Raw genomic sequence first — 22947 nt, forward strand, 5'->3', positions numbered from 1 at the left:
ACTCTGACACTGAAACTGTACTTGTATAGAATCAGAATTCCTTTATTTAGATTATAGTTCACACAACAGGAAGAAAATGTTTGAAACCAGCACTAATGTTCATGACCTAGCTAACTAGATTTTGTGATTCTAAGTATGGCTGTCGTTTGTGTTAATGTCTAATGTTTGCAAAGGAAAATGAAAAAAAAATGTCAATGACATATAGTACATATACATATATAGATACCAATACATTTAGATATTTATTTTTAAGGGCACTTAGCTCTACCAAAAATACAAAAGCCACACCAGTGACCTGTGATACACACGATCTTTGTTAAATGAATCAAATCACATCAGTCACCGTTTAATCAAAAAGGGTAGAGGAGGTACAAATGAAAGTATATTATCAGTATAAGAAATGAAACGGAATAAAAAGAATTAGCAGTCACAACCTTAACTTTATATTGTATAAATGTTTGTAACAACTTGAAGCTGTTAACAACTGCTATAATGGTCCCTTAGAAAGTACTCACAAAAATTTATAAGGCTTAAAAAAATATGCCTTTTCCAAATATTTTTACACATCCAGTACAGTCATTAAAATGCCCTTTGACAGTATACAGTAGGTAAAAAAGGTATAGTCTTTCCTCTTTATGGTTATAATTGCCAAAGCAACAAATGTGATATGTATTTTTTTTTAAGTCAAAAGTAAAAACGAACTATAAAAAATGAATTGACAGAAATACAAAAACCCAACTGTTACTAAAAGTAAAATTAATAATGAATTTAAAAATGAAATCAAAATGTCACAGTGAATAGCCTTTTGCTCCTCATAACTTTACAACATACAGAGCTAAAAGTGATCTCTGGCATTTTTATGATAATGCCACATACTGATTATACTGAGTGGATATATGCTATAGTATATTATGGATTCTAACATTTTAACAAAAAGTGGCTCATGACACTGTATGTTTGTATCCTTAACTCACATATGACTCGACTTTGCTGAGAAGCTCAGATGCCTGGATCAGCGCTAATACTGCATTCTCAGTTTGGAACTGTTCGTTTGGAATGCGGGGAAATGGATGGCAGTTGGGATATTGGGTCTTTTTGGCGTCCACTCCCAGCGCCCTCAGATTTTCCACAATTTCAGGCAGATCTCTCAGTTTTGGGCTGTAGCTGGAAACTTTCTTAGCTGCAGCTGAAACTGAGCTGTTGGACGGGTGCTGACCATTTCGTTTGTACTCAGCTGCTGTGAGAGACTTTTCCACTGCCTGATGGACTTTAAAGAGGCACCACTCTGTGCTACCACCTCCGGTGTCTTTGTGAGCTGCATCGAGATCACAGCGGGCCTGTCTGCACCAGCGCTGAGCCTCCTCTCTGTTTGGCCTTGGGACATGCTCGTTAAAGGTCCAAAAGTTGTACGAGCGGTGGCCTCTGAAGAACCTCTCCCGACGTGTTCTGTGACGCCGAGCTTCCTGATCCCACTGATGGAAGAAGTCTCTGAAATTTGAGTGTCCACCTGAATAGGACGGGCTGGTGGTGGTTTTAGCTGTGCTTTTTCCATTGCTGAGCTCATCAATTCTATTCCGCAAATATTTGAATGCCTCGGTAGCAAGAGACTCTTGGTCTGGATTTTTATCCGGATGCCATCGAAGGTACAGGCGCTTCACTGCTTTGTCTTTCTCCAACTTAGGAAGGGACCAGATCTCTGCCAAGCATTTGTCAATTTCCCTTTTGGCTTCATCAATTGAGGTTGGTAAAGAGTTGGATGACGGCTGTGAAGAATGTGGCACAGCTCCTGTTAGTAGCTCCAGCATCATACAGTGTGTGGTCCCAGCAGACGTCCTCTGTTCTTTCTTTGGCTTCTTTTCTCGTTTAAACTGATACAGGTCAAGGCAACTGACTTCAGTGGGTTCATCTTCTCCAAGGTTTATTTTGTATCTCTTTGAACATTGTCCAGAGTGCCCAGGAAGTTCTTCAACAATAACTGCATAAATGTAGTTGTCATTATTTGTGCTGTAGCCCACATACTCCCCTTCTTCAAAGTTATTAAAGAAGTTCATGTCTAATGAATCGTGCCACTCCTCTGGAATATCTGTCCCGGGAGCTGGTGGATTGAGATGAAGACTTTCAGTTTCAACACTGTCATGGATTCCATGCTTAGCCAGAGCTTTCTGAACATCTTCCAGATCATCACACATAAGAAATTGTCCAAGTACTGGAAGGTGACTTGGTGCAATTCTGTTACCTAAGAGAGCATTAATCTCCTTTGTCAGTGTCATATTAATTTCATTTAGCACCTTAGGAGCCATGTCATCATTGTGTTTTAGGTAAAAGGTGCACACCTGCTGTCCTCGTTTCACAAAAACGTCGGTTTCATTGGCAGTGCTGCACAGAGACTGATCATCCAGCCATAGCATTGTTTGTATTGTTTTGCAGCAGACAATCTGAATACTGCCAAAAACAGCATCACAGATCTCAGTGGCTTCGTCTTGTGCTATGTTTCCCTGAGACTGCTCTCTGATGAGACAAATGAGTCCATGTCTAAATGCTCCAGAGGAGAGATGCCTTTCAAACCATCCACTAAATTCACAACTAGTCTCACGCTCGCAAAGCTGCATCTGTGATTCCAGCATTTTTTCCTCAGTGAGGTCAGACAGCATTTTAGGCTGAAGTCTGGGAGGCAGCAGTTTTATCAGCTGGTGATGCTCATAGATGTCAACGCCCAGATAACAATTGCTGAGTTTCTCAATCAACAGGAACTCATTTCCCATTTGCAGTGCTTCTTCTAACCTTTTTGTCTGAAACACTGTGTTATTGTAGTAGAGTGTGTGTGATGGGTATAATTTACCATCTACTGCAGGGAGGTACAAGGTATTAACTTTGTCAACAGGGGTCTGGTTTCCTTGGGTTTTAATCAACTTAAACAGTTGCTCCACAGCTCGTTTTACAGTTGCCAGTTGGTTTGGGTTCAGCTGTTGTTTATCACAGGAATCGGCATAAACTGCTGCCAGAACATTACAATATTGCACTGCAGTTGCTTCATCAGTTACACCAATGTTCTTGAAGAAATCTGCGTACCTGACATCTTGTGCAGATATTTTGTACAAGTATGGCCTGAACTCAACGTTGTGGGGGAGAAAAAGAGACACATCATCAGCCTTCACTAGTTCTGTGTCTTTTTCCACCAGCACAACAGGAAGACCAGCCAGTGGATTTCCGTTAAACTTGTTCGCTTGCAAGTAGGCATAGGACTCTCGAAACACCTTAGCGCGGGTTTTGATCAGCTCTTCTGTTTTACATGGCGACTGGCAGATGTTGCTCATGTTGCTGGTTACACACTGTGCAGGTGGATTTTCAAAAGCTCCAGCATGTTTTAACATTTGGAGGAGATTATTTGACATGTAAACTGGTACATGTATGATTGGCATCGAGGACCAAATCAAGTGTGGATGTGTAGGATTTCTATCAATCAAAGACCCTCTGATTGGAACAGTAGTTCTCTCAGTAGCAAATGGTTGGTGATAGTCACACAGCTCTTTGGGAATCTTCTTTGGATAAATGAACTTAATGTCGACTAGCCTCAACAGCAGATTTTTTTCAGGGTCACTCTCAATGCTATTCAAAGCTTTTTTGAAAACCACTGAGGATTTCTTTTGTAGCATTTTGAGATCACTGTCTTCTTTTGCTTCTGATTCCACCTGGTATGCAAACTTTATTATTTCTTCTTTGGACACAACATGCTTCATTCCAAGTTCTTGGATAAGATTTTTTGCTCTGTCTGTCATATATTCATCTTTTTCACACAACTGAGTCCAAAATCTCTGAGGCACAAATCTCTCTTGTGGAAGCATTATCCTGTACAGCTCAATGCTGTCATCATAGTAGTATGATGCTGTCTCCAAACTACCCTGAGAACTGCGAATCAGTCTCACTGTCTTCATTGAGGAGAAGATTTTTTCTCTGTACTGGTGGAAATGGAAATCCTGACATAGTAACAGCAGCAGCTTGAGGCAGTGAAGCGTTTGAAGCTCTGTGACTTTGTGTACAGCAGGAAGAATGAACTTCACAAAATACTCCAAATCATTTAGTGTTTGAATGTTGAGCATTTGTGACAGGGTGCTGTTCTCTGTGCTGTTTTTGAGGAAAATGCTGCAGCTACCGGGCAGGTTGAACAAATCTGGAAATGTTGCCCAATGCTTGCAGTTTAGGACAAATACCTCTTGAGGTCCGTCAATCCTCACGCGTTGACCCTGTACTGTTTCAAACAATGGTAAAGACTTAAGCTTCCTCTTGTACTCCTTGTTGTCTTTGGACTTTGATACCCCAGACTGCAGGAACTTCTGTAACTCGCTCATCTCATTGTTTGAGAGACAGGAAAACTCAGAGTGTTTGATGTTGCAGACCTGGTCCAACACTGAGTTTTCATCACTCACATTCAGAAGTTCAGACTGTAGATGGAAATGAAAAAAACTGACCTGTCGGCTTATCTCATTGAAGAACAAACCATCAAGCTTCATGAACCCAAGTTTAAAGAGGATGCTTGATACATCTCTGTCTGAGGAAAACTGAATCACACTGGACATGTTCTTCATTGTTTGCAGAAAGTGCTTGTTTCTTGACCTTGGGCAAACAACAGGTACAATGCAGCATTCACTGCAGAGCCTTCTCACATCGCTCAGTGTCAGACTTTGCTTTGTGTCATCAGATTTTAATTCACTGGTTAAGAACTTCCATAATAATGCCAACCACTTCAACATTGTCTCATCTGGGACATAAAGACCACTGCATGGGTCAACCTCACACCTCTGAAGATGCTCCTGAATTGAAGGCTCCAAATACTTCACTGCAGAGGGAACTGTCAGTTTTCTGACAAGGTTGAGAGTTTGTAGCAGCTCAACATGCATGCTGTTTGTCTGAAAATCTGCAAATAGGACCTCATAGCCACAGAAGATATCATCATAACGTGATATCAGACTTGGAGACTGGGAGTTAAACTCTCTCAAAACTTTATCTTTTGTGAGAAGCAGTGGAAGCCCGTCAAGTAATCTGGAGTGGTCTGGAGGAATCTTGTTTGAGGTTAAATCTTTCAAGCAAAAATTCAAGAGTTTTGAACATCTTTTTTCATCTCTGATCAGAGTGGCACTTATGGGCAGGGGTAACCCCTCATCTGTTTGGTTTGGATCATTGAGAGCTTTGGCTCTAAGGAAAGTCTGTACATCAGCAGGACGGATGGTGTTCACTTTAATGCCCGCCTGTTTGAAAGCAGTCCAGATATTTTGCATTTGCATGGAAGAAGGAACAAGTTTCATCCCAATGTCTTCCAAGATGGGATTAATGTCAGAAATTGTTTTCTGTGTCAGGTAAGGTGCTTCAGTGGATTCTGTGTGGCTGATGTTACACCAGTCAAAAGAGAACTCTTCAAATTTTTGCCCTGTTGTTGTTACACGTGTGGAGTGCCTCATCACAGGGATCACATCAAGGTCTTTGTTTTGAATTGATCTGTATACCTCATGAATCATTTCATGCCATTCCGGACCAACATGTTTGGACACAATTGGCCAAAAGCAGAAGTATGAGGTACTGAAACAAGATTCAATGTCTGCAGAAAGAACTTTCTTGTTTGCAGTCTTGCAGCTTTTACTGATTACATACAGGAGGTCTGCATACAGTGGAGCTATGACATTCTGTTTCAAAAACTCATTCCAGTTTGTTTTCAGACTTTGGCCGTCTTCCTTCCAAAGGCTTCTCCTGGAAGAATCTACCTCAAAGTTTCCATTGACATGTACTGGCAGACCAGTTTTTCCTGGCAGGGGAAGAGAACAAAAGGCTTCTCCCTTAAAGTCCATGAAGCTGAATGGAGATGGATAGTGGATCTTTGTGCTCATGCGTGCTGCTAATGCCGCTTGGGGAAGTTTGTCTGACAATTTCATTTCAGCACTGTGTATGCAAGCACCAAACTGTTCTGCAATCATCCATTTACTTTGCCTTTTATCTGAGGTGTAAATTTTGGTTTCGTAGAAGACCTTGCGTGGAGAAACTGGTCCATCAGACTCTAGTGCATTTTTTAGAACTTTTGCAAAAGCATCCCTTACTTCCATGCTTATCTGTGGGTGACTTTTTTCAGCCACAAAGATGGTTTCAAGTTTTCCTGAGTCATTGATTTCATGGACTTTTATTTTGCAGATGTTTTTCAGAAACAGAATGAGTCCTTCAGGATCTTCAGACAGGGCAGAGCACAGTTCTTTCATATCATGGTCTGTGACTCCTTGCTGTGATATTTTAGAGGTGTTTGCATGAGCACCCATTCTCAGAGGTAATCTGAACATTGTGCCTTCTTTAAGAGAAAACATGTCTGGAAGAAATGCATTGTAGACATCACTGTATGTCTTCTTGAAAGTGTCAGCAAGTTCATAGCCAATACCATATCGTGGTTTGTCTGAAGGCATTTCTATGTATTTTTGATTGGGATCAGATATGCAAAGATATTTATCTCCAGTGACGATTGAGGGGCAGTCAGTCAGATGGTAAACAGAGTTGAATCCAACTCCATATTTTCCTATCTTCCCTGGAGAGCTGTGCTTTCCCCCTTCTCCCAGTTGCTGAATGCCAGCCATGTCAGCAGCAGAAAACACTTTGTTGTTGAACACACACAGCGCTGGCCCCTGCAGATGGTTCCATTTCTTTCCAAATGTTTTTTGGTGGCCATGCTGCTGTTTGTCCCAGACAAAGTGAATCTCTGTTGCTTCTGCATCATCAGCATTTTGGATCAACTCTTTGAGGATATCTTTCTTTGCCGGATAAGCGGAAATGATATTTTTAATTCGAACAGTTAGTTGTTCATGTTGTTCAAACTCAAACGCAAATGGTGAATGGCTGTCAACTGTATATTTTTCTAGAGTATGATGCCTGGTAGTTGTAATCCCAAAGTGGAGAGCCATAGCACGTGGGATGTTCTTGTGACATAACGTGACACCTGAAGTGACTGGCATCCATGGGCTGTCATTAAAAAACAGCTTACTTGCACGTTGCAAAACTCCATGTTCATTGGGTATCAGACAATCCCCCATTGTTTTCATTTTAGCCTCAAATATTCCCTTGTTTAAAATTGTGAGACAAATTGATAGATCATGCTCTGACAGTGGCTTCTTTCCATGCCGAGATTTCAGTTCCTGGAGCACAGTTAGAAACTGGTGGATTGTAAATTTCTTTTCAACACCAACACTTTCCCAGAGCTTTCTGAAACTGGCAAAAGCCGGTGGAAGAACGTGGAGATAGGGTCTTGCATCAAATAACTCATCTTCAGCCACACGGTTGACATTTACAAAGGTACTGCCAATAAGGATGAATGGGAATGATTTTGCCTGCTGTGAAATTACAGTACCATTCCCAGAATCAGTGATCCACTGATCTAGGAACTTATAGCACTCATGTGCTATGTTGTGAAGCATTGAGCTGTCGGTGTATTGTGATTGCTTACATGCTTCTTGCAGCTGCTGAATCACTGTCTCTGGCTCTGCACTGTTGTTAACACCCAGAATTTGTAGGAGTGGATCAGTGCTGTGTATTTTCAGATTGGTATGATCCAGCACTGGTTTTGTCAAGTTCACAAGTAAGGAGCATCTGTCACTAAAAACATCAATGGGCTTTTCAAGTGTTGCATTTCTTTCCATTTTTGTGATACCAGGGGAAAATGCTGGCAGAAATGCTGTCTTCCTCAGTGTTTCCCAGTGGTGAGAGTCTTTCTTGTGCATGTGATTCCTCATAAGCTCAAGAAGGCACTTCAGATGTGTGTATGCTTTCTTTTTGTCAGCTCTCCAAGTTTTAGTCACTGTGTCTGCTTTCTCTGTGATGTCTTCCAGTGGGAGATGATCATTTGCCATCCCAAGTTCCAACAAGCGTTGAATCCTGTTGGGGGAGCAGAAGTCATTTTTGGTACCACCAAGCAAGCGGCCATCTTCTGGTTCAAAAAGACAAGCAACTCTCCCTGATGGATTCACAAGCTTCTTGATGTACTGCAGCTTTCCGTCTGTTGTGGGTATGCATGGATAGCAGACCAGCAACTCATCAATTTCTTCAATATGAAGGTCAATAGCGTGTAACACAAGAGCATCTCTACTCTCAGGATCCATGGTATTCAAGTTTTTGAACACTGCTTCTTGGTAAAACTTCTTCCAGGTCCATGTCCTGCTTTGTAAAACATCCTCTAGGCCAGTCTGTTTGAAGCCATTTCTCAGCCACTGTGGGAGTGGAACAACATGGTTGGGGGCTTTGACATATATCTTGCACACTTTTGCCACCAGTACACTGATGTCCTGATCCTCCTCAATGCTCTCATGTAGAAATATGGCATTGTTCATTGAGCACCAATATTCTCCATCACTAAAGAGCTCGGGACCAATGGATGGGTGACCAATGATGGTATAAAAAGCATCTACCAAAGGCTTGAATGTCTCACTGACTTTTTGCCTATCAGGCCAGAAGGTGTGATAACAGTAGGTCTCCAGTTCATTGTTATCAGACATTTTCTTGAGTGCCAAGAGTGCAGTAACAAATGCTGTCACTACAGGATCCTGAAGAAGAGCCTTGTTCCACTCATTTTTCACCCCACTTTCCCACAAACCTTTTCGGTTGCTTGTCACAGCAAATGTACCATTAACATTGACTGGAAGACCGGTGTGAATGGAAAGAGGAAGGAAGCAAAATGCCTGTCCAACAAGATCCATTTGTAGTGGTGCCAGTTTTCCAGTTTCTGGATCCATCTGCAAAGGCACAGCGACCCCTCCAATAGGCAAAGAGAACCTGGCTTGCTTGTTTTCTTGAAGGGCCATTTTCAGGGACTTATCTGTTCCAAAACAATTGTACCGAAGCCAGCACTGGACTTCAACTGCACCCGCCTGCTGACTCGTTATCTGGATAATGTCAATTGTACAGCAGTCAATCACCTCTTTGCATTTAACATTAACCTTTGTCAGTGATTTTGCAGCTTTAAGCTGCTTTGATTTTCCCACATCTTCATCAATCATCACTGTACTCAAAGTGGCTTTAGAGACGGTGAGGAGGGTTTTTATTTCATCATCTCTGGGTGGAGTAGACACATTGTTTGAGATATTTTGTAGGGATAATGTACTGATGTTCTTCAGGAAAAGCAGGTGGGTTTGTGAACTTGTGATGAAGTGATGTTGAAAAGTGATGATCTCCTGTTTGTGAAACACTTTTGTACTTATTTCTGACTTGAGAGCCTCTTCTTCACTTCGGAAAGGTAGTTTGATCAGAGTGCCAGGATAGGGTTCAGGAAGACTTTTCCCAGTGAAATTACAGTCAAAAATGCGTTCATATGCCCCAAACTGCCCAGGAAAACAACGAAAAAGTCGCTGTTGAGAGAGATCCAACTTGATTCCAGGATTTGTTTTGTGTTTTATGTACTTTGAGAGATGAGTTACATTTGGATCAAGTATGAGAAGATGGCTGCCACTGAGGATGGATGGGACATCTGTCACATGATAGACAGTATTGAATCCAAGTCCAAACTTTCCAATTTTTTCCACTTTGTGTTCCTTTGAAGCAGAGCCAACTCTGACAATGTTTTTCCAATCCTCAGTTGTGAACTGCTCATTGTTGAAGGCCCAAAGGCAAGGTCCCTGGCAAAGGGCCATGTCAGGATCAATGAGATTTTCAGGGGCATTTTTGTGTACTCTGAAATCCACTAAAAATTTACAAGCATCTGCCCCAGCATCCTCTGCATTTTGAATGAGCTCCTTGAAGATGTCGCTATCTTCATCATACTCTTTGAGAATGTTCTTAATCCTCATTGTTATTGGTTCAGATTGTCCACACTGTTCAATTCCCACAAACTCTGGATCTACAATATAGGTACTAAGAAATCGAATGTCCAACCATTCAGCTGTTGCTTTTGGTATTTCCTCATGTATGACATAAATTTCTTCATCGCTGTACTCAATTTCCTTCAGCCCATTTTTGTTGACATCACAGAAGACTGCTGTTGACCGTGGTTTAAGGGTGAACTTGTCATCTTCTATGAGGACCGGCACTGGGATGTCATCCTGAACTCTCCTCTTCTCTCTCCACAGCCAGTTTAGAATTTCTATTGACACTTTAACCTCAGAGGAACTGGCAATTGGCTGTTGCCTTGTTTCAATGGTTTCCTGGATTGAATGGAGAATGCCAACAATTTCTTCATTTGAAAGTTCTGTTCTCAGGCCAAACTTTTGGAGCAACATCTTGTATGGCAAGAATTCCTTTGGCACCTTTGCAATGTAAGAGCTCAGATCTAGATTAGGTGGATAGTGAAGAACCATATCTTGTGGTGAAACGAACTTCTTGTGCGTCCACAGCCAGCATGTCTCCTTGTCAATAAGTGCTGCAAATGCAGAGATATTTTCTTGCATGTGTTTGTAAGTGCTGTGTAGCTGCCTTTTAAAATCCACATCTGTATCAGGATCTGCCATTTTCTGTGCTTTTGATATCAAGATGTTCAAATTGTCAATCACTTTTTCAGGTGGGGGTGGGCATTTAAGACCAAGATTCCTGCTAGCTCTGTCATTGAGACTTCCCACCAGAGGCATTACATGCCTAACAATGTCCTCATACACAGTATGCCTTATTTCATCTGGGCAGAAGAAACCGCTTTTCTGAGATTGGTTACTGGATTGTTTTTTGCCATTACCAAGTTGATCACATGGAACCCATTTAAGCATTTTAAGCTGACGAAGCTGCTCAGGAGAAAACCTCGACAGTAGATTATTTGCATTTAACATCTCCAAGAGAACCTGAGCTTTTTCAAAAGCCTCAGTTTCAGAGACTTCATGCAGTTTGTCAATCAGTGTGGTGACATGCAACAAATTATCAGGTGACACATGTTCTTCTTTGTTTAGTAATCCAAGGTTTGTTAGACTTTCCAGCATCTGTGGTGTACGAGTGTATACAGGTGGGGGGAAGAAGTCTGACTCAAAGATGATTTTAAATGTTTGAATTCTTGGATCAAAAAAGCTTGAGGTCTTTTTCAGCTCTCCATTGACTTCCATGAATCTCAAGTCCTTACATCTGCATTTCAAGGACTGGTTTTGAGAGAAAAGGGTATTACCATGTTGTAGAATCCAAGTCATTATTTTTTCAGTGTCTTCACTGCTGCAATCCCCTTTCTCAATACACCCAACAAGGACATTGGCTGCTTCAGCTGTGTCTAGGAGTTTAACATTAAGCAGCTGTAACAGTCTGCGATCGGCTTCTGTTGCACACTGTATGACCGAATCAGGCATGGCAAGTTCTGCTGGTACTTCTAGGTCAGATGTGAGAAGCACTGCTTGTTTTGACTGAGCTGCAACACAGAGTCCTTTCGTGGTTTGAAAAAGAGGCAGTTTTGAGAGAAAATCCTTCTCTGTGTGTGAAAGAGAACCCAACTGAGAGAGATAGTCTTTCAACGCTTCTCGTGCACTGTGGGATGCACTCTTGAGTTTGTTGATGAGTTGCTGATTATCTAAGTTCATCAAGACTTTCATGACACTCTTAGGAGATGGGCACAGCACATAAGAGTCAAGGTCTTCATGCCTGAGCCACTCATTTCCTCTCACCACTGTGCCACCAACATTATTCAGCAACTCAGCTATTTTGTCTGGCAAACGGATCTGCTTGTTTTTCTGAAAAATGAGGGTGGTGTTCTGTTGTAGTTTTGCTAGTGATACAGGCTGAATGTCAGACAGGGGGCTGACTGGTATTAAAGGTATGTCAGTGAAATGACTTAACTCAGAGAAGTGAGTGTTGAGAAACTTCCAGAATTCTTGGATCCAGTCAAATGGTGGATGCTGATGGTGGCTGGTGTCCCACGTAACAAGCTCTGTCCCCGCCTGCTTCCAGTCTTGTGGCAGATACTTCTTTGTATATTCAGCCACATCCTCTGCATCAATGCTGATGACCATGAATAAATCTGAAAGGCAGATCTTTGTTTAAATATGTGTATATATGGTGCCTAAATGTGAGATGCTTTAAAATTTATTTTATTAAATGACCATGACCTACCTCTGCTGGCCAGTTGTGTCAGATGGTTCCTGCAGATTGGACTGAGATCATGTGGAATGAAGAGATGTGTACAGCATGGCAGCAGGACTCTGCACAAAAATGTGTTTTTACCCATCAGAGCTGAACATAAACACAGATGAACTGTCTGTCCATCACATTTATAATGGCCTAAATTAAACCATCAGAGTGCTTCTACCACCATTACCAAGCCTAAAACATGCCTGTAACTCTTAAGTGATCCCTTGCAGTACATCGACTGGTTTCAACCACTGTTGTTCAGACACTAATTGTAGCTCTGGCTTTAATACTTCTCAAATAATAAAATAATATATAACATCTGTACAATAAAAAGCTTCCTTGAATTAATTGTTTTTATGTGTTTATTTGGTAATGCTAATAAATTATTTTAATAACTACATGACCACACAACAGACAATTTAAAATCCTACCTTGGAAATTCCTCGCTGTCAATTAAAGCAGTGTCCTCCTCTCTGTCTGTGAATGTTCTGAAAGAGCCATCGCTGAGTGGGAGCAGTTGAAGATCCTCCAAGTCTTCATATTTTCCATCGGCTAAAATGTACTCTAACAGAGAAAGTCTATCATCTTTTGAGATATCATGCACACCAATCCTGTGGAGAATGTCTCTGAGGAAGGCTGGAGTCACGTGTTTTAGGGTGGTGTTGTGTGGATAGGCCTTCTTTATCGCCCTAGCAACTCTAGTTGGTAAAGTGACAAGATTTTCTCCACAGGAAACCAATGTCCTTTTAATGGCAGACAATATGTGCGCGCTGGTGGGGCCATTACATGGGAAGACAGCTTCTGGTGGAGTGACGAACATTCCTTCATCTTTTGCAAGAGAGAGCACAGCCACATTCTGTCTGAATAAGAGATGAAAAATATCCAGAGCAACAGCATACCATTTGTCTCTGTGCTCTATTTGGGCGATGTCTGGCCACAGGTCGTACACGGAAGAGACAGGGAGGAAGGAATCTTTGGCAAGCTTGATGGCGTCTTGAATGATCGTCACATAAGCTTGTGGGAGCACTTCCTTTATTAGCAGTTCATTCCACATGGCGTGTTCATCATGTTTCTGGTCTTCCTCTTGCCACTTTATATGCCTTCTGTTGTCTGTGAGACCAAAGCAGGCATTCACATAAACTGGCAGTCCGGTCTTGTTGGACTCATTGTTTGGGAGGGGGAGAAAGCAGCTCAGCCTGCTCTCACTGCAGTCTCTGTTCTCACCACAAGGGAAGGCCAAATCAACTTGTGGTAGAAAGCTCAACTTTTCAGCAAGGCGATCAAGCTCTTCAACACGTCCTTCTTCCATGGTACATGTTGTCACAAGCCACTTTGTTTCTTTGTGGTCTTCTGAATTGATGGTTATCAGTTTGAACCTCGTCAAATTATTGATGACTGAGTCCTCTTCGGATTTTAAAGTGACTTCTGTTGGAACTGAGGATTTCACTTCAAGTCTGGTGTTAACACTTCCATCTACATCAATATGTATCAAGGACACAGAGGTCACACTCTTCAAGAAGAGGAGGCTCAATTCTGCATCTGCTATGAAGCTATCAAAAAGTTCAACCACCTTACTGGAGTTGTATAGATTATCTGAAATCTCTGATGCCTCGTTGCGCAATGGGAATCTGAAAATCGTCCCATCAAAGTACCGGTCCTCCATGATGATCTCTGACCATTCCTGTCCGCTCACAAGTGCAGCTATATCACGAAAGGGTTGAAACTGATCGCGCATGTGTATCAAAGCCTTTTGGTGTTCATCATCATCCAAAGACCACAGGAATCCTCCTCCTTCATCAAATATTTTTTCTTGGGGGTCCATGATGCCAAGGTGCTTTGAACTGAATATACTTGGCACATCTATGAATGATGAATACATATTGTCCCATTAATTTTATTGTGTGTGATAAAAATGTGTAAAAATGTTTTTCACTTCACTTTACAACTCAAACGGTTTAGTTACTATGGACTCATTTTTCAATACAAGTTCTGCACCCCCATGAAGACATACATAAACTATTTTATTTTGTCCCAATTTCTGTCTATGATGAGGGATTTCAGAGATTCATTTTAGCCTGTTAGATACAGTATGTATGTCATAACTACAGACAGATTTACCTGTTGTATGGTAAACAGAGTTGAAACCGATTCCAAATCTCCCGACTTTGTTTGGATCATTGCGCTTGACGCTCCTCCCTGTCATCTGAATTCCAGTCCAGTCAGCATCTTCAAACGCTGCGTCGTTGTATGCATAGAGAGCAGGACCTTAACAAGAACAAGTACACTGTAAATTAGTGATTGTGCTCACCATATTGTGCATTCATTGAGTTCCTCTAACTTCTTGAAATCTATAAATACCCTGGTATTTTCCCAGTCCTTCAGTCCAGAGGTCCTTAGTCCCATAGCTCCTCTCATCATGGATGAAAACCACTTTTGTGGCTTCAGCATCATCTGCATTCTGAATCAGCTCCTGTTGACAATGACAAATAAAGCTCATGCTCACTAAAACAGGCAGCCAAGAGACACAATTATTGGTGCAGGAAAACATAACCGGGCAGTCCCATTCAGGCCCCCACCCTCCTGCTGCTGCTGATGGATCTGTCACTTTATTAAATCATTGCTGTGTTTTCATGCTGTGTATATAGAATTCTGTTTATGCTTATAGCTTTTGTTCCATTGCGATACTGCGGAACTTACACTGTGCAGCTTGCAGTGTTACTGCTTCATCCAAGTTTATCATTTAGCTTTATTTTAAGATCTCAGAAGATAAAGACCTCAAGTGCAATTTACCCAGGTAACAAAGAAAGAAATTAGTAAAAAGCATGACAGTTATAGCAAATAAATCAACTCAGAGATGAACAACTGAAATGGAAGCACAGAAAATTTAATTGGTCAAGGATGGAAATGACGTCATCTTTAAATTGAGGTTGTAGGAGTCAAACCCCCGTAAAAACAAACAAACAATATAATTCAGTCATGCGTGTGTATTAAAAAACAAATGATGTGAATCAGATTTTATGACTGTTAGGCCCAAAGAAGTAAATCAAAAGCCAAAGTTTACCACACCTCACAGAGATGGAGGGCAGTATAACTGCTAATAAAACTGATTACAGAGTATTAAATATTTGTCACTCTTATCTCCTTATTTATTTTTGCTTTCTTTACTAATTGACATGTTTTTAGTATAGTATGTGTTGAGGCTGTTGAGATCAAATTTAAGCTCGCCTTTGTTCTTGACCTGGGTTCTTCTTCGAAAAATCTTCAAAATTAGCTAAGTTAAAAAGACAACTACAGACTATAACTGCTGCTGAGTTATCTCATCTTTTTATCCTTTGCCAAAGTTTTAGGGTACCACCCTTGACACCTGGCAGGGTGTGTGTGTGTCTATTACATTATTTTTCCTTACGCAGCCCGCTTGTTGCCTCCCTGCCCCCACTAAGCAGCCCCTCCCTTTCCTTCTAGATGCTGTCAGTGGGTTCACTCCAAGGTCAGGATGGCATGATACTTTTGGCTAAGTTCAATGCCCTTTACACGCATGCGCAGTTCTTTTAATTCAAAGCACAACATCTCTATATCCTTCTTCAAGGTGATTTTCCCCACTACAAGGCCATTCTTTGGTAATATTAATGGTTATTGTCACAACCTGGTGTTTAGTTCTGGTTTTGTTTCCTTGTTTTGGGTTATCTGATTATTCTGTGTCCTGTTATCTTTGTTAAGTTGTTGTTCTGTCCCCTGGTTTTCTGTTTTTGTGATGTTGTCTTGTGCTTCCTGTTTTATTGCCATGCCATGCCTTGTTCCTTGCCTACCATGCCATGTTCTGCCTGACCTCGGGGTGCTCCAGGTAGTAGCCTTGTTGATGCTTTGTTTTTTGTTCCTGCGTTTTTACGCCCTGTGCCTGTTTTCCTTAATCTATGTTTTGCCACGCAAAGTGTGATTTTTAGTTAGTTATTTTGTACTTTTCCTTTTGACCATGCTGTGTGATTTTTGGTTTCTGTATTGTTTTGCTCTCCTGGCTTTGAATAAAGGAGTTTTGTTAACCTTAACCGCTCTATGCCTCTGCATTTGTGTCCTCCTCCTGACGAACCCTGACAGTTATAGTTTTAGCGTTAAAGAATTACAGCATTATAATTGAATATTTTTCCTGTTTCACTAATATAAGTGTTGGCACTTAATAAAATGTGAGCTGAATTGTCACATGGATGTTAAGGCTAGTTCCCTGTCACTGCTCACAGCCATGTTTAGAGTTAGAGACAAAATGGCTGCTGTGAAAAAGACAGCGCTCTCAAGCAAATTGTGATGGTGAGTTTTTCATAGCTACACGCAGTTCTACCTGTTTTTCATTCAATAATCAGCAATTTGGGCTGATTTTAGTTAATGATTGCTGTCTTAATTTGGATGTACTTGGATGTGTAATTAATGTAGAAAATAATACAGGAATAAAATAGTAAGATAAGGTAGACCTACATTGTAATTATATGAGAACTGTCATAAAATATGTGACAGAACATCATACCAACCTTCAAAATTTGTCCGCCGTCTGGATACCGACGGAGAATTTCTTTCAGGTAGTCGATGAAGGGTGGCGCTGTGGCCCCGAAAGAAGTCCTTAAACAAAGCAGCAGAAGTTCAAATTAAATCAAAGCGACTCCTCCCAAAGGCAGAAAGCAATCAGGAATACAGGTCAAAAAGCAAAAAGCAGTACAAACAAAACAATTGATTTAATTACATAATGCATTAATAAAGGTCTACAGCTGCACTGATATGAGGATTTATGTTGGCCTGACTGGAGGCCTGTGCAAAAACAAACACCGCAAACATGTGCACACATAACAAATAAAGAACTCTTGAAATCTTGGCAGCTCATTGGCACATGATGACATGCAGTGTTTGTGAAGAAATGAGTTTCCTTCTTCCTACAATACATCAGTAGTTGGGCAACTCACCGAGCTTTTTTCCTGGTCTTCAGACTCATCCTTTCTGGGCTGGTTGCTGCGAGAGAGTCCGAATATTTGTAATTACCATCTCATCACACACAATGACTGGTATAACTGAGAGTTAGCACAAAGCTCCAAACAGAATTTACACAGCATATAAGCAGACATTGTATTGGCAATGCCCTGAATACCAACAACACAATCATACTGTGTGAAAAGAAAAGAATTACCTTATAAATGTAAACAAAGAACAATAATAGGACAGCTTTGTTGAATCATTTGAATACAATGACAATAAAGTATCAATTCTATCATATCATTTTGCCAGTACATTCATAGTTTGGGAACACTGGTCAAACTAGTTCTATTCGTCATACAGTAACTTTCTTATTGAAGTTACTTCTAAGTTAGACAGACCTTGACCTGGTCATCATCATCATCACTGGTCTAGATGTGGATTTATGGTTATATCTAGCACATTCATTATAATTTAGCTGTTGCATGGGCAGTAAAAATCAATACATAAGAACAATACATTTTCAGCTTAATGTATATTTTCACATAGCATATGAAATAATTCACTAAAATCAAATAGTTTCAGCATCCTGACAAAGTGTGTGAGGCTGGCCACACCTCTCTGCACTACAGATTATTTAGAATAAATATAGAATTTTTTTAGTCTTCTATTTTATAAACAATCCCTTATTATTATTAATCACATTACCATATTAGGTCATTTAATTTTAAAGCTATTATAAGCTATTAAAGTACGTCAATAAAAAAACATCACAGTACCTCTGTCATGCTAGTGAATGCAGTCCCACTGATAGCTCTGTCTCGCATGAGCCGGCTTTATATACAGGCTGCTGGTCCAACCATAGGAACACACGCAGCTTCCTGTCCCGTTTGTTTCGTTTTCTACTTAAATCTCTTAAGTCTCATCTTGCCAGAAACGAAACCTGCGTGAGCCATCAACAGATTAATTAATTTTAATACTTCTGCTGAAACGAAACTTTTAGAGCACAGTAATAACTAATTTATTGATGATGAGTGCGGGCAAAACTGCGGGCTGTATCATGAATTTAAACCATTGATTTAAAGAAACAGTGATCAGGACAGTTGTTCCGCCGCCCGCTAGATGATGCTGCAGCTCTGTGTGTAGCCACGAAAGCTTCTAGCAGGAAGAAAACGTAGACGAAAACGTAACCTCAATCCAGCATTGTATTCTGTTGTTGTGCCGTTTCACTGCGCTGGCAGGATAAATACATAAATACAAACACGATTTCTTAGGAGGGAAGAATACGGTATGTAAACACTTTACGTGCTAATGCTAGTTTCATACGCTCATTGTTATGGGCTGTGGGAGGCCTACAGAGCAGGAGCTGCACAGGAAGCTAGTGTAGTGTACTTCTCGTCCTCGTACGTGCATGTGGATTAATTTGTGTGGGTTTGACACAAACGTCTTGTGATAAGATGAGATCTGCTGTCGTGACATGAAACGACACTAAAATTACAGTGCGGCGTAGCCTTTATTTCTAATAGTGCGGCTATGCTAATGAGCAGAGGAGGTGTTCTCTTTAATACATGAACAAAAGCTGAAGACTTTATTTGTTTGCTTTCTCTCTCAGATGTTCCCATCACCTGCCAAAGAATGAACACCTCTCCCCTCTTCCTGCTATGGCCGTAGCTGGCACCATGCTGGAGGAGAGCAGTGATAAAGTGCAGCAGTGCTCAGACTGTGGGTGCAGCTTCAGTGTACCACAGCCTGACACTGACTCCACCGACTCCACAGCTGCTGCTTCCGAACAGCAGCAAAAATGTCCTTCCTGCCAGGCGGGCAGCAGCAGCCCTCCAAATGGTCGAAGGCCCCAGCGGCACGTCCGCCTGGACCCCCACAGCTGCAGCCTGTGCAACAAAACCTTCATTTCCTTCACCCACCTTAACCTTCACCTCGCCTCCCACAACAAAGAGAGGAAATTCAGATGCAGCACCTGCGGCAAGTTCTTCCATCAGTCGTCTCACCTGATGGCGCACAAGATCATCCACAGCGGAGACAGGCCATTCAAATGCCCAGACTGTGGTAAGGCCTTTGGCCGGGCCTCGCACCTAAAGACCCACCGTCGCCTCCACACAGGTGAGAAGCCGTTCAAGTGCACCTTTTGTGACAAGTCATTCACCCAGAAGGCTGGGCTGCTGGCACATGTTCGTCTACACACAGGGGAGAGGCCGTATAAGTGTGAGCAGTGTGGTGAAGGCTTTCGTTCCTTGCCACTGCTGCTTTCTCACAAGGCTCAAGAAGCCAACGAACAGAGCGCACCAGCACCAGCACCACCGCCGGTACCGGTACCAGTACCAGCACCAGCACCATCGGTCAACCAGCCTCAGAATACACAGAGCAGCTCAGAGGACCTGAAGTGTGGCGTCTGCTGCCGCACATTTGTACGGTCATCATACATCAGGCTGCACATACGCCTCAACAAAGGACAGCGACCTTATCACTGCAAAGTGTGCAACAAGACCTTCGTCAAGCTGGATACATTTGTGAACCACTGTGACAAACACCTGAGGCAGAAAAAAGACAAAAACAAGGAAGTGCCGGACAAAGTTGTTAAGCCGCCTCTTTTTGTTCCACTCTCCAGGGCTCCGTCTCCTGAGTCCACTCAGTCTTTGTCCCCAGATGTCAACACACGCTCCAGAGTGAAAATAAAGGTTAAAACAGAGCCATAAGAGTGAGGACACCAACAGGACATCTGAAAATAAAATCTCACTTTTTTTAACACATTAAATAAAATGTTTACAAATTCAAAGAAGGGGACAAATAGCAAACTAGTAAAGCTAGAATCTTCCAACAATTATACTTGTAATTTTATTTCAAATATTTATTTAATTGTGAACAATCATTTTTATAGGCACAAGATTTTAAATGTTTTGGCACACAATGTCTCAGTGGCACACATCGTTTTGTCCTTCAGTGTAAAAAAAATCTTGATATCTCAAACCCTTGTAATTCATGGTTACTGTTTTTATTAAGTCAATACAAGCCTAGAAGCATGTACTGTATGTATAAATGACAATATACTCTAAAGGCTTATTGTAGAACAATAAGCATACTGAGGAAAAAAAAACATAGTGTGTTTATGACTTGATGCTTACATGTTCTGCCAGGTGCACCTCCCCCAGATTAGTTCACAGCTGAAGACAGGGATAAACTACACTGGTTCCTTCTCCAGTGTCACCTCCACATGGGGAACCTCTTTGTCCCAACCTAAAGTCAACGGAAAAGCATACTGGTCAGCTTTACGGACACTACAGGTGTAACTTTATAACTTTGCAAAGACAAATGTAATGATAATGTGCCACTGTCTTATGGATGCAGTCAATGCATCACACAGAGAATGAAATAAAGAGTTTTACCTGGCAGTTATCCTCTGTGTCCTCTGTGCTGCTGTTAATGTTCCACTGCAGGGTCACGGTCATGTGGCGTCTCCAGACAGGGTTTCTATTTAGGACGATGGATCCACTGATGGAGTCTCCAGCAAATACCCTGGCCGGCCTGTCCAGCATGAACAGAGTCTGTTTCCAGTGTGTTGGCCTGAAGAGAAACAAGGCGAGTTATTATATTTTGTGTATTAATAGTAAAGTTTCTTTTTTGTGTTACGTACTCAGAGTCCGGTCCTGTGCTCAGCTCCACTGTTGCACTTCCTGCCTCCAGGCCCTCAAAGTTAACAGTGAACCAGGCGGTGAATCCATGGAAAACCCCTGACTTCTCCACGCTAAAGTGAAACTGACCCTTCATTTCCTGAGAAATGAAACTGTCATAAGATCTGTCTTTGTGGAAGTGCAGCAGCTTCAACTAATGAAACACAAAGCACTGTACCTCCAGGTCTGTCACTTGCAAAGTATACATGTCCAGGCAGATGACATCACAGGAAGCAGAGAGGCAGTCTTCAGGATCAATACGGTGGCTGAACTTGGGTTTGGTGAAGAACTCCTGCTTTGCCAAAGGCCTGCACATATGAGAGGGCACAGAAGAAATGTGTGTTTACACCAGTGCAGGATGACTCATCAACACTTCCAAGAAAAAAAAAACGCAAAATTATTTTTTGTCACCATGGGACCATGTACTGGTTTAGATGTGCTGTAATGTAAGTATTATGAAACAACACATTTCACACAGTGGGGCAGGACATTGGGTTATTGGGCTGACTAACTTACTGAAGAGGGGTGAAGTCTAGACCATAGGGCCGCTCCCAGAAGGCCATCTTTTCAGTGTAATAGCCGTCTGCCTGACATGGCACCAGGGTGAGGGCCGCAGAGGAAGGCCACATCACACCGCCGTCTCTGAGCCAGCGGTCCCTGGCCAGCAACACCGACTCCACCATGAACTCAAACTACACCAGAGGAAAAGGTGTGACAGGTGAAGCTGACAAAAAATCTTCACACAGCAATACATACAACATTTAACAGAACTGGAATTGGCATTATTACCAGGAGGCAGTTGCCCATCCACTCAGACACCAGGATGTCCACCTGCTCTGGGAGCTCGATCTCTTCAGCTCGGCCTTGGAGCACAGTGACCACCTCCTCACAGCCATTCTGCTTGACCAGCTGTCTGGTGTACTCTGCCATGGAACTCGCCTCCACAGCATATACCTACCACCACAGACAGCACACTGTACACACCATGCTGTTTATACCATGTAGCAGTGTTTATTGTCCACCAGAGGGAGGTATCAGTACACTAACCTTCAATGTTCAGTCTGTCTAACTGAGCAGTTCTTTGTACTATACAGTGATTATGTATATAACTATATTTCTACTATATATATTTACACTTGTGGGTTGTTTTCAACACTAAGAATTCAGTTTGCACTGGAAAAAAACAGGAATCAAAGAGAAAGTGTGCTAACTTTACCACCGAGGGTTGTGCCAGCTTTGCACAGAAAAGGCTGATGATTCCGGTGCCACAGCCGAGGTCCATCACCACCTTGTTTCTCAGAGAAGCACTGTTGCTGAGGATAACCTGTTGGTACGTCTCAGTGCGGCTCTTGTCTGACAACATCTCCAGGTGAAGCCTCTGTATTGTGAGACACAATTTAATAGGACACGATCAAGTCATACAATTTGATAGAACAGAGTCGTTCTGCATTTTACAATAATCTTTCATGTTTTTTCCCAATATTTTAAAGAAAGATTACATATAATAATATTCCAAATAAACAGTGACTAATGATTATGACTATTGTTTTCATGTTTTTCACATTTTTTTCTGAAAAGGTTTTGGATTGCTGAAAGCCTTTGCCTGCTTGAGGGTTGACCTGGAGTGGGGAACGGCCTTGCAAATCACCAAAATCTCTCTTGGTATTACTTCATCATGTGATAAATAACATTCAAAATATTATGTTGATTCTAACCAGTGTCCCATAACTGCCGAAATATTCTTCATTCTGCCATGGGTCCTCTAAAGAAGTGTCCTCATCCTCTGCCTCAGCAGCATCCTGGCGCAGGTAGCTGGCAGGAACATAACCCATGAGTCCCCGCAGCTCTGCCCACCACCACTCTGATGAAGGCTTGGCGTGCACCAGCAGTCTGTCCCCTGGGCTGAAACTAAGCTGCGGGACAAACCCAACATAGTTAATGCTAATTTAACCTTGTTTTGAAGTGAAGTTATTATCATCTAACCTGGTCAGGGCCACCTCCAGTGAAATCTGTTAAGGCAACATACTCCTCACAAGACACACCATCCTCGTCCTCTTTCTCTGACTGCATGATTAATGGCGGCTGTTTGAATTCGTTTGCTGTTTGTTTTCCTCTGAGAAACAACTGAAATCTCTTCAAGAGTTAAAACAAAGTGACCGTAAGTTTAAAAATACTGTAACTGATGGGGTGAAAGCAGCACACAGCTGGCATGTCACAAACACTTCCTGTTTTTACGGTAGAATGCGTTACGGTGCTTTCACTGGCTGTGGGA

At 41.8% G+C, this 22947-nt stretch overlaps 3 protein-coding genes across 4 annotated transcripts; 1 reads left to right on the forward strand and 2 right to left on the reverse strand.

Moving 5' to 3' along the window:
- Window positions 1-16: 16 nt before the first annotated feature.
- On the reverse strand, window positions 17-17824 carry sacs2 (sacsin molecular chaperone 2). Its single transcript, XM_028433768.1, has 8 exons — window positions 17772-17824; window positions 16986-17031; window positions 16560-16647; window positions 14401-14512; window positions 14161-14307; window positions 12474-13902; window positions 12025-12113; window positions 17-11932 (listed from the first exon to the last, which is right to left on the reverse strand). The coding sequence occupies exons 2-8, from the start codon at window positions 17012-17014 to the stop codon at window positions 966-968; spliced, it is 12861 nt and encodes a 4286-aa protein (XP_028289569.1). The 5' UTR covers window positions 17015-17031; window positions 17772-17824; the 3' UTR covers window positions 17-965.
- A 1-nt stretch (window position 17825) lies between these two features.
- Window positions 17826-22895, reverse strand: prmt2 (protein arginine methyltransferase 2). 2 transcript variants are annotated; one of them, XR_003672481.1, is made up of 10 exons: window positions 22659-22895; window positions 22391-22588; window positions 21892-22053; window positions 21465-21629; window positions 21192-21367; window positions 20854-20983; window positions 20639-20775; window positions 20391-20568; window positions 20130-20241; window positions 17826-17935 (listed from the first exon to the last, which is right to left on the reverse strand). XR_003672481.1 is itself a non-coding variant. In XM_028433779.1 (9 exons), exons 1-9 carry the CDS (start codon window positions 22743-22745, stop codon window positions 20209-20211), a joined length of 1266 nt encoding a protein of 421 aa, XP_028289580.1. In that variant the 5' UTR covers window positions 22746-22895; the 3' UTR covers window positions 19835-20208. The 2 variants fall into 2 exon arrangements, 1 of the variants encoding a protein (XP_028289580.1); XM_028433779.1 differs by lacking the exon at window positions 17826-17935 and having other exon boundaries at window positions 19835-20241.
- LOC114453859 (oocyte zinc finger protein XlCOF26) lies at window positions 18039-19785 on the forward strand. Its single transcript, XM_028433780.1, has 2 exons — window positions 18039-18280; window positions 18605-19785. The coding sequence occupies exon 2, from the start codon at window positions 18654-18656 to the stop codon at window positions 19701-19703; it is 1050 nt and encodes a 349-aa protein (XP_028289581.1). The 5' UTR covers window positions 18039-18280; window positions 18605-18653; the 3' UTR covers window positions 19704-19785.
- Window positions 22896-22947: the final 52 nt, after the last annotated feature.

This window comes from Parambassis ranga, chromosome 21 (assembly GCF_900634625.1).
Source record: "Parambassis ranga chromosome 21, fParRan2.1, whole genome shotgun sequence".
NCBI lineage: Eukaryota > Metazoa > Chordata > Actinopteri > Ambassidae > Parambassis > Parambassis ranga.

Bases quoted from the DNA above. Each gene is read 5' to 3' on its own strand.
- prmt2 (XM_028433779.1), bottom strand. From the start codon at position 22,745: ATGCAGTCAGAGAAAGAGGACGAGGATGGTGTGTCTTGTGAGGAGTAT. The intron at 20,984-21,191 runs GTAAGTTAGTCA...TCATATGTGCAG, and splicing joins CTAGACTTCACCCCTCTTCA to GCCTTTGGCAAAGCAGGAGT. The intron at 20,569-20,638 runs GTACGTAACACA...GTTTCTCTTCAG, and splicing joins AGCACAGGACCGGACTCTGA to GCCAACACACTGGAAACAGA.
- sacs2 (XM_028433768.1), bottom strand. From the start codon at position 17,014: ATGAGTCTGAAGACCAGGAAAAAAGCTCG. The intron at 14,308-14,400 runs GTATTTATAGAT...GTTCTTGTTAAG, and splicing joins AGGACTGGGAAAATACCAGG to GTCCTGCTCTCTATGCATAC. The intron at 11,933-12,024 runs GTAGGTCATGGT...TCTGCCTTTCAG, and splicing joins GACACAACTGGCCAGCAGAG to ATTTATTCATGGTCATCAGC.
- LOC114453859 (XM_028433780.1), top strand. From the start codon at position 18,654: ATGGCCGTAGCTGGCACCATGCTGGAGGAGAGCAGTGATAAAGTGCAG.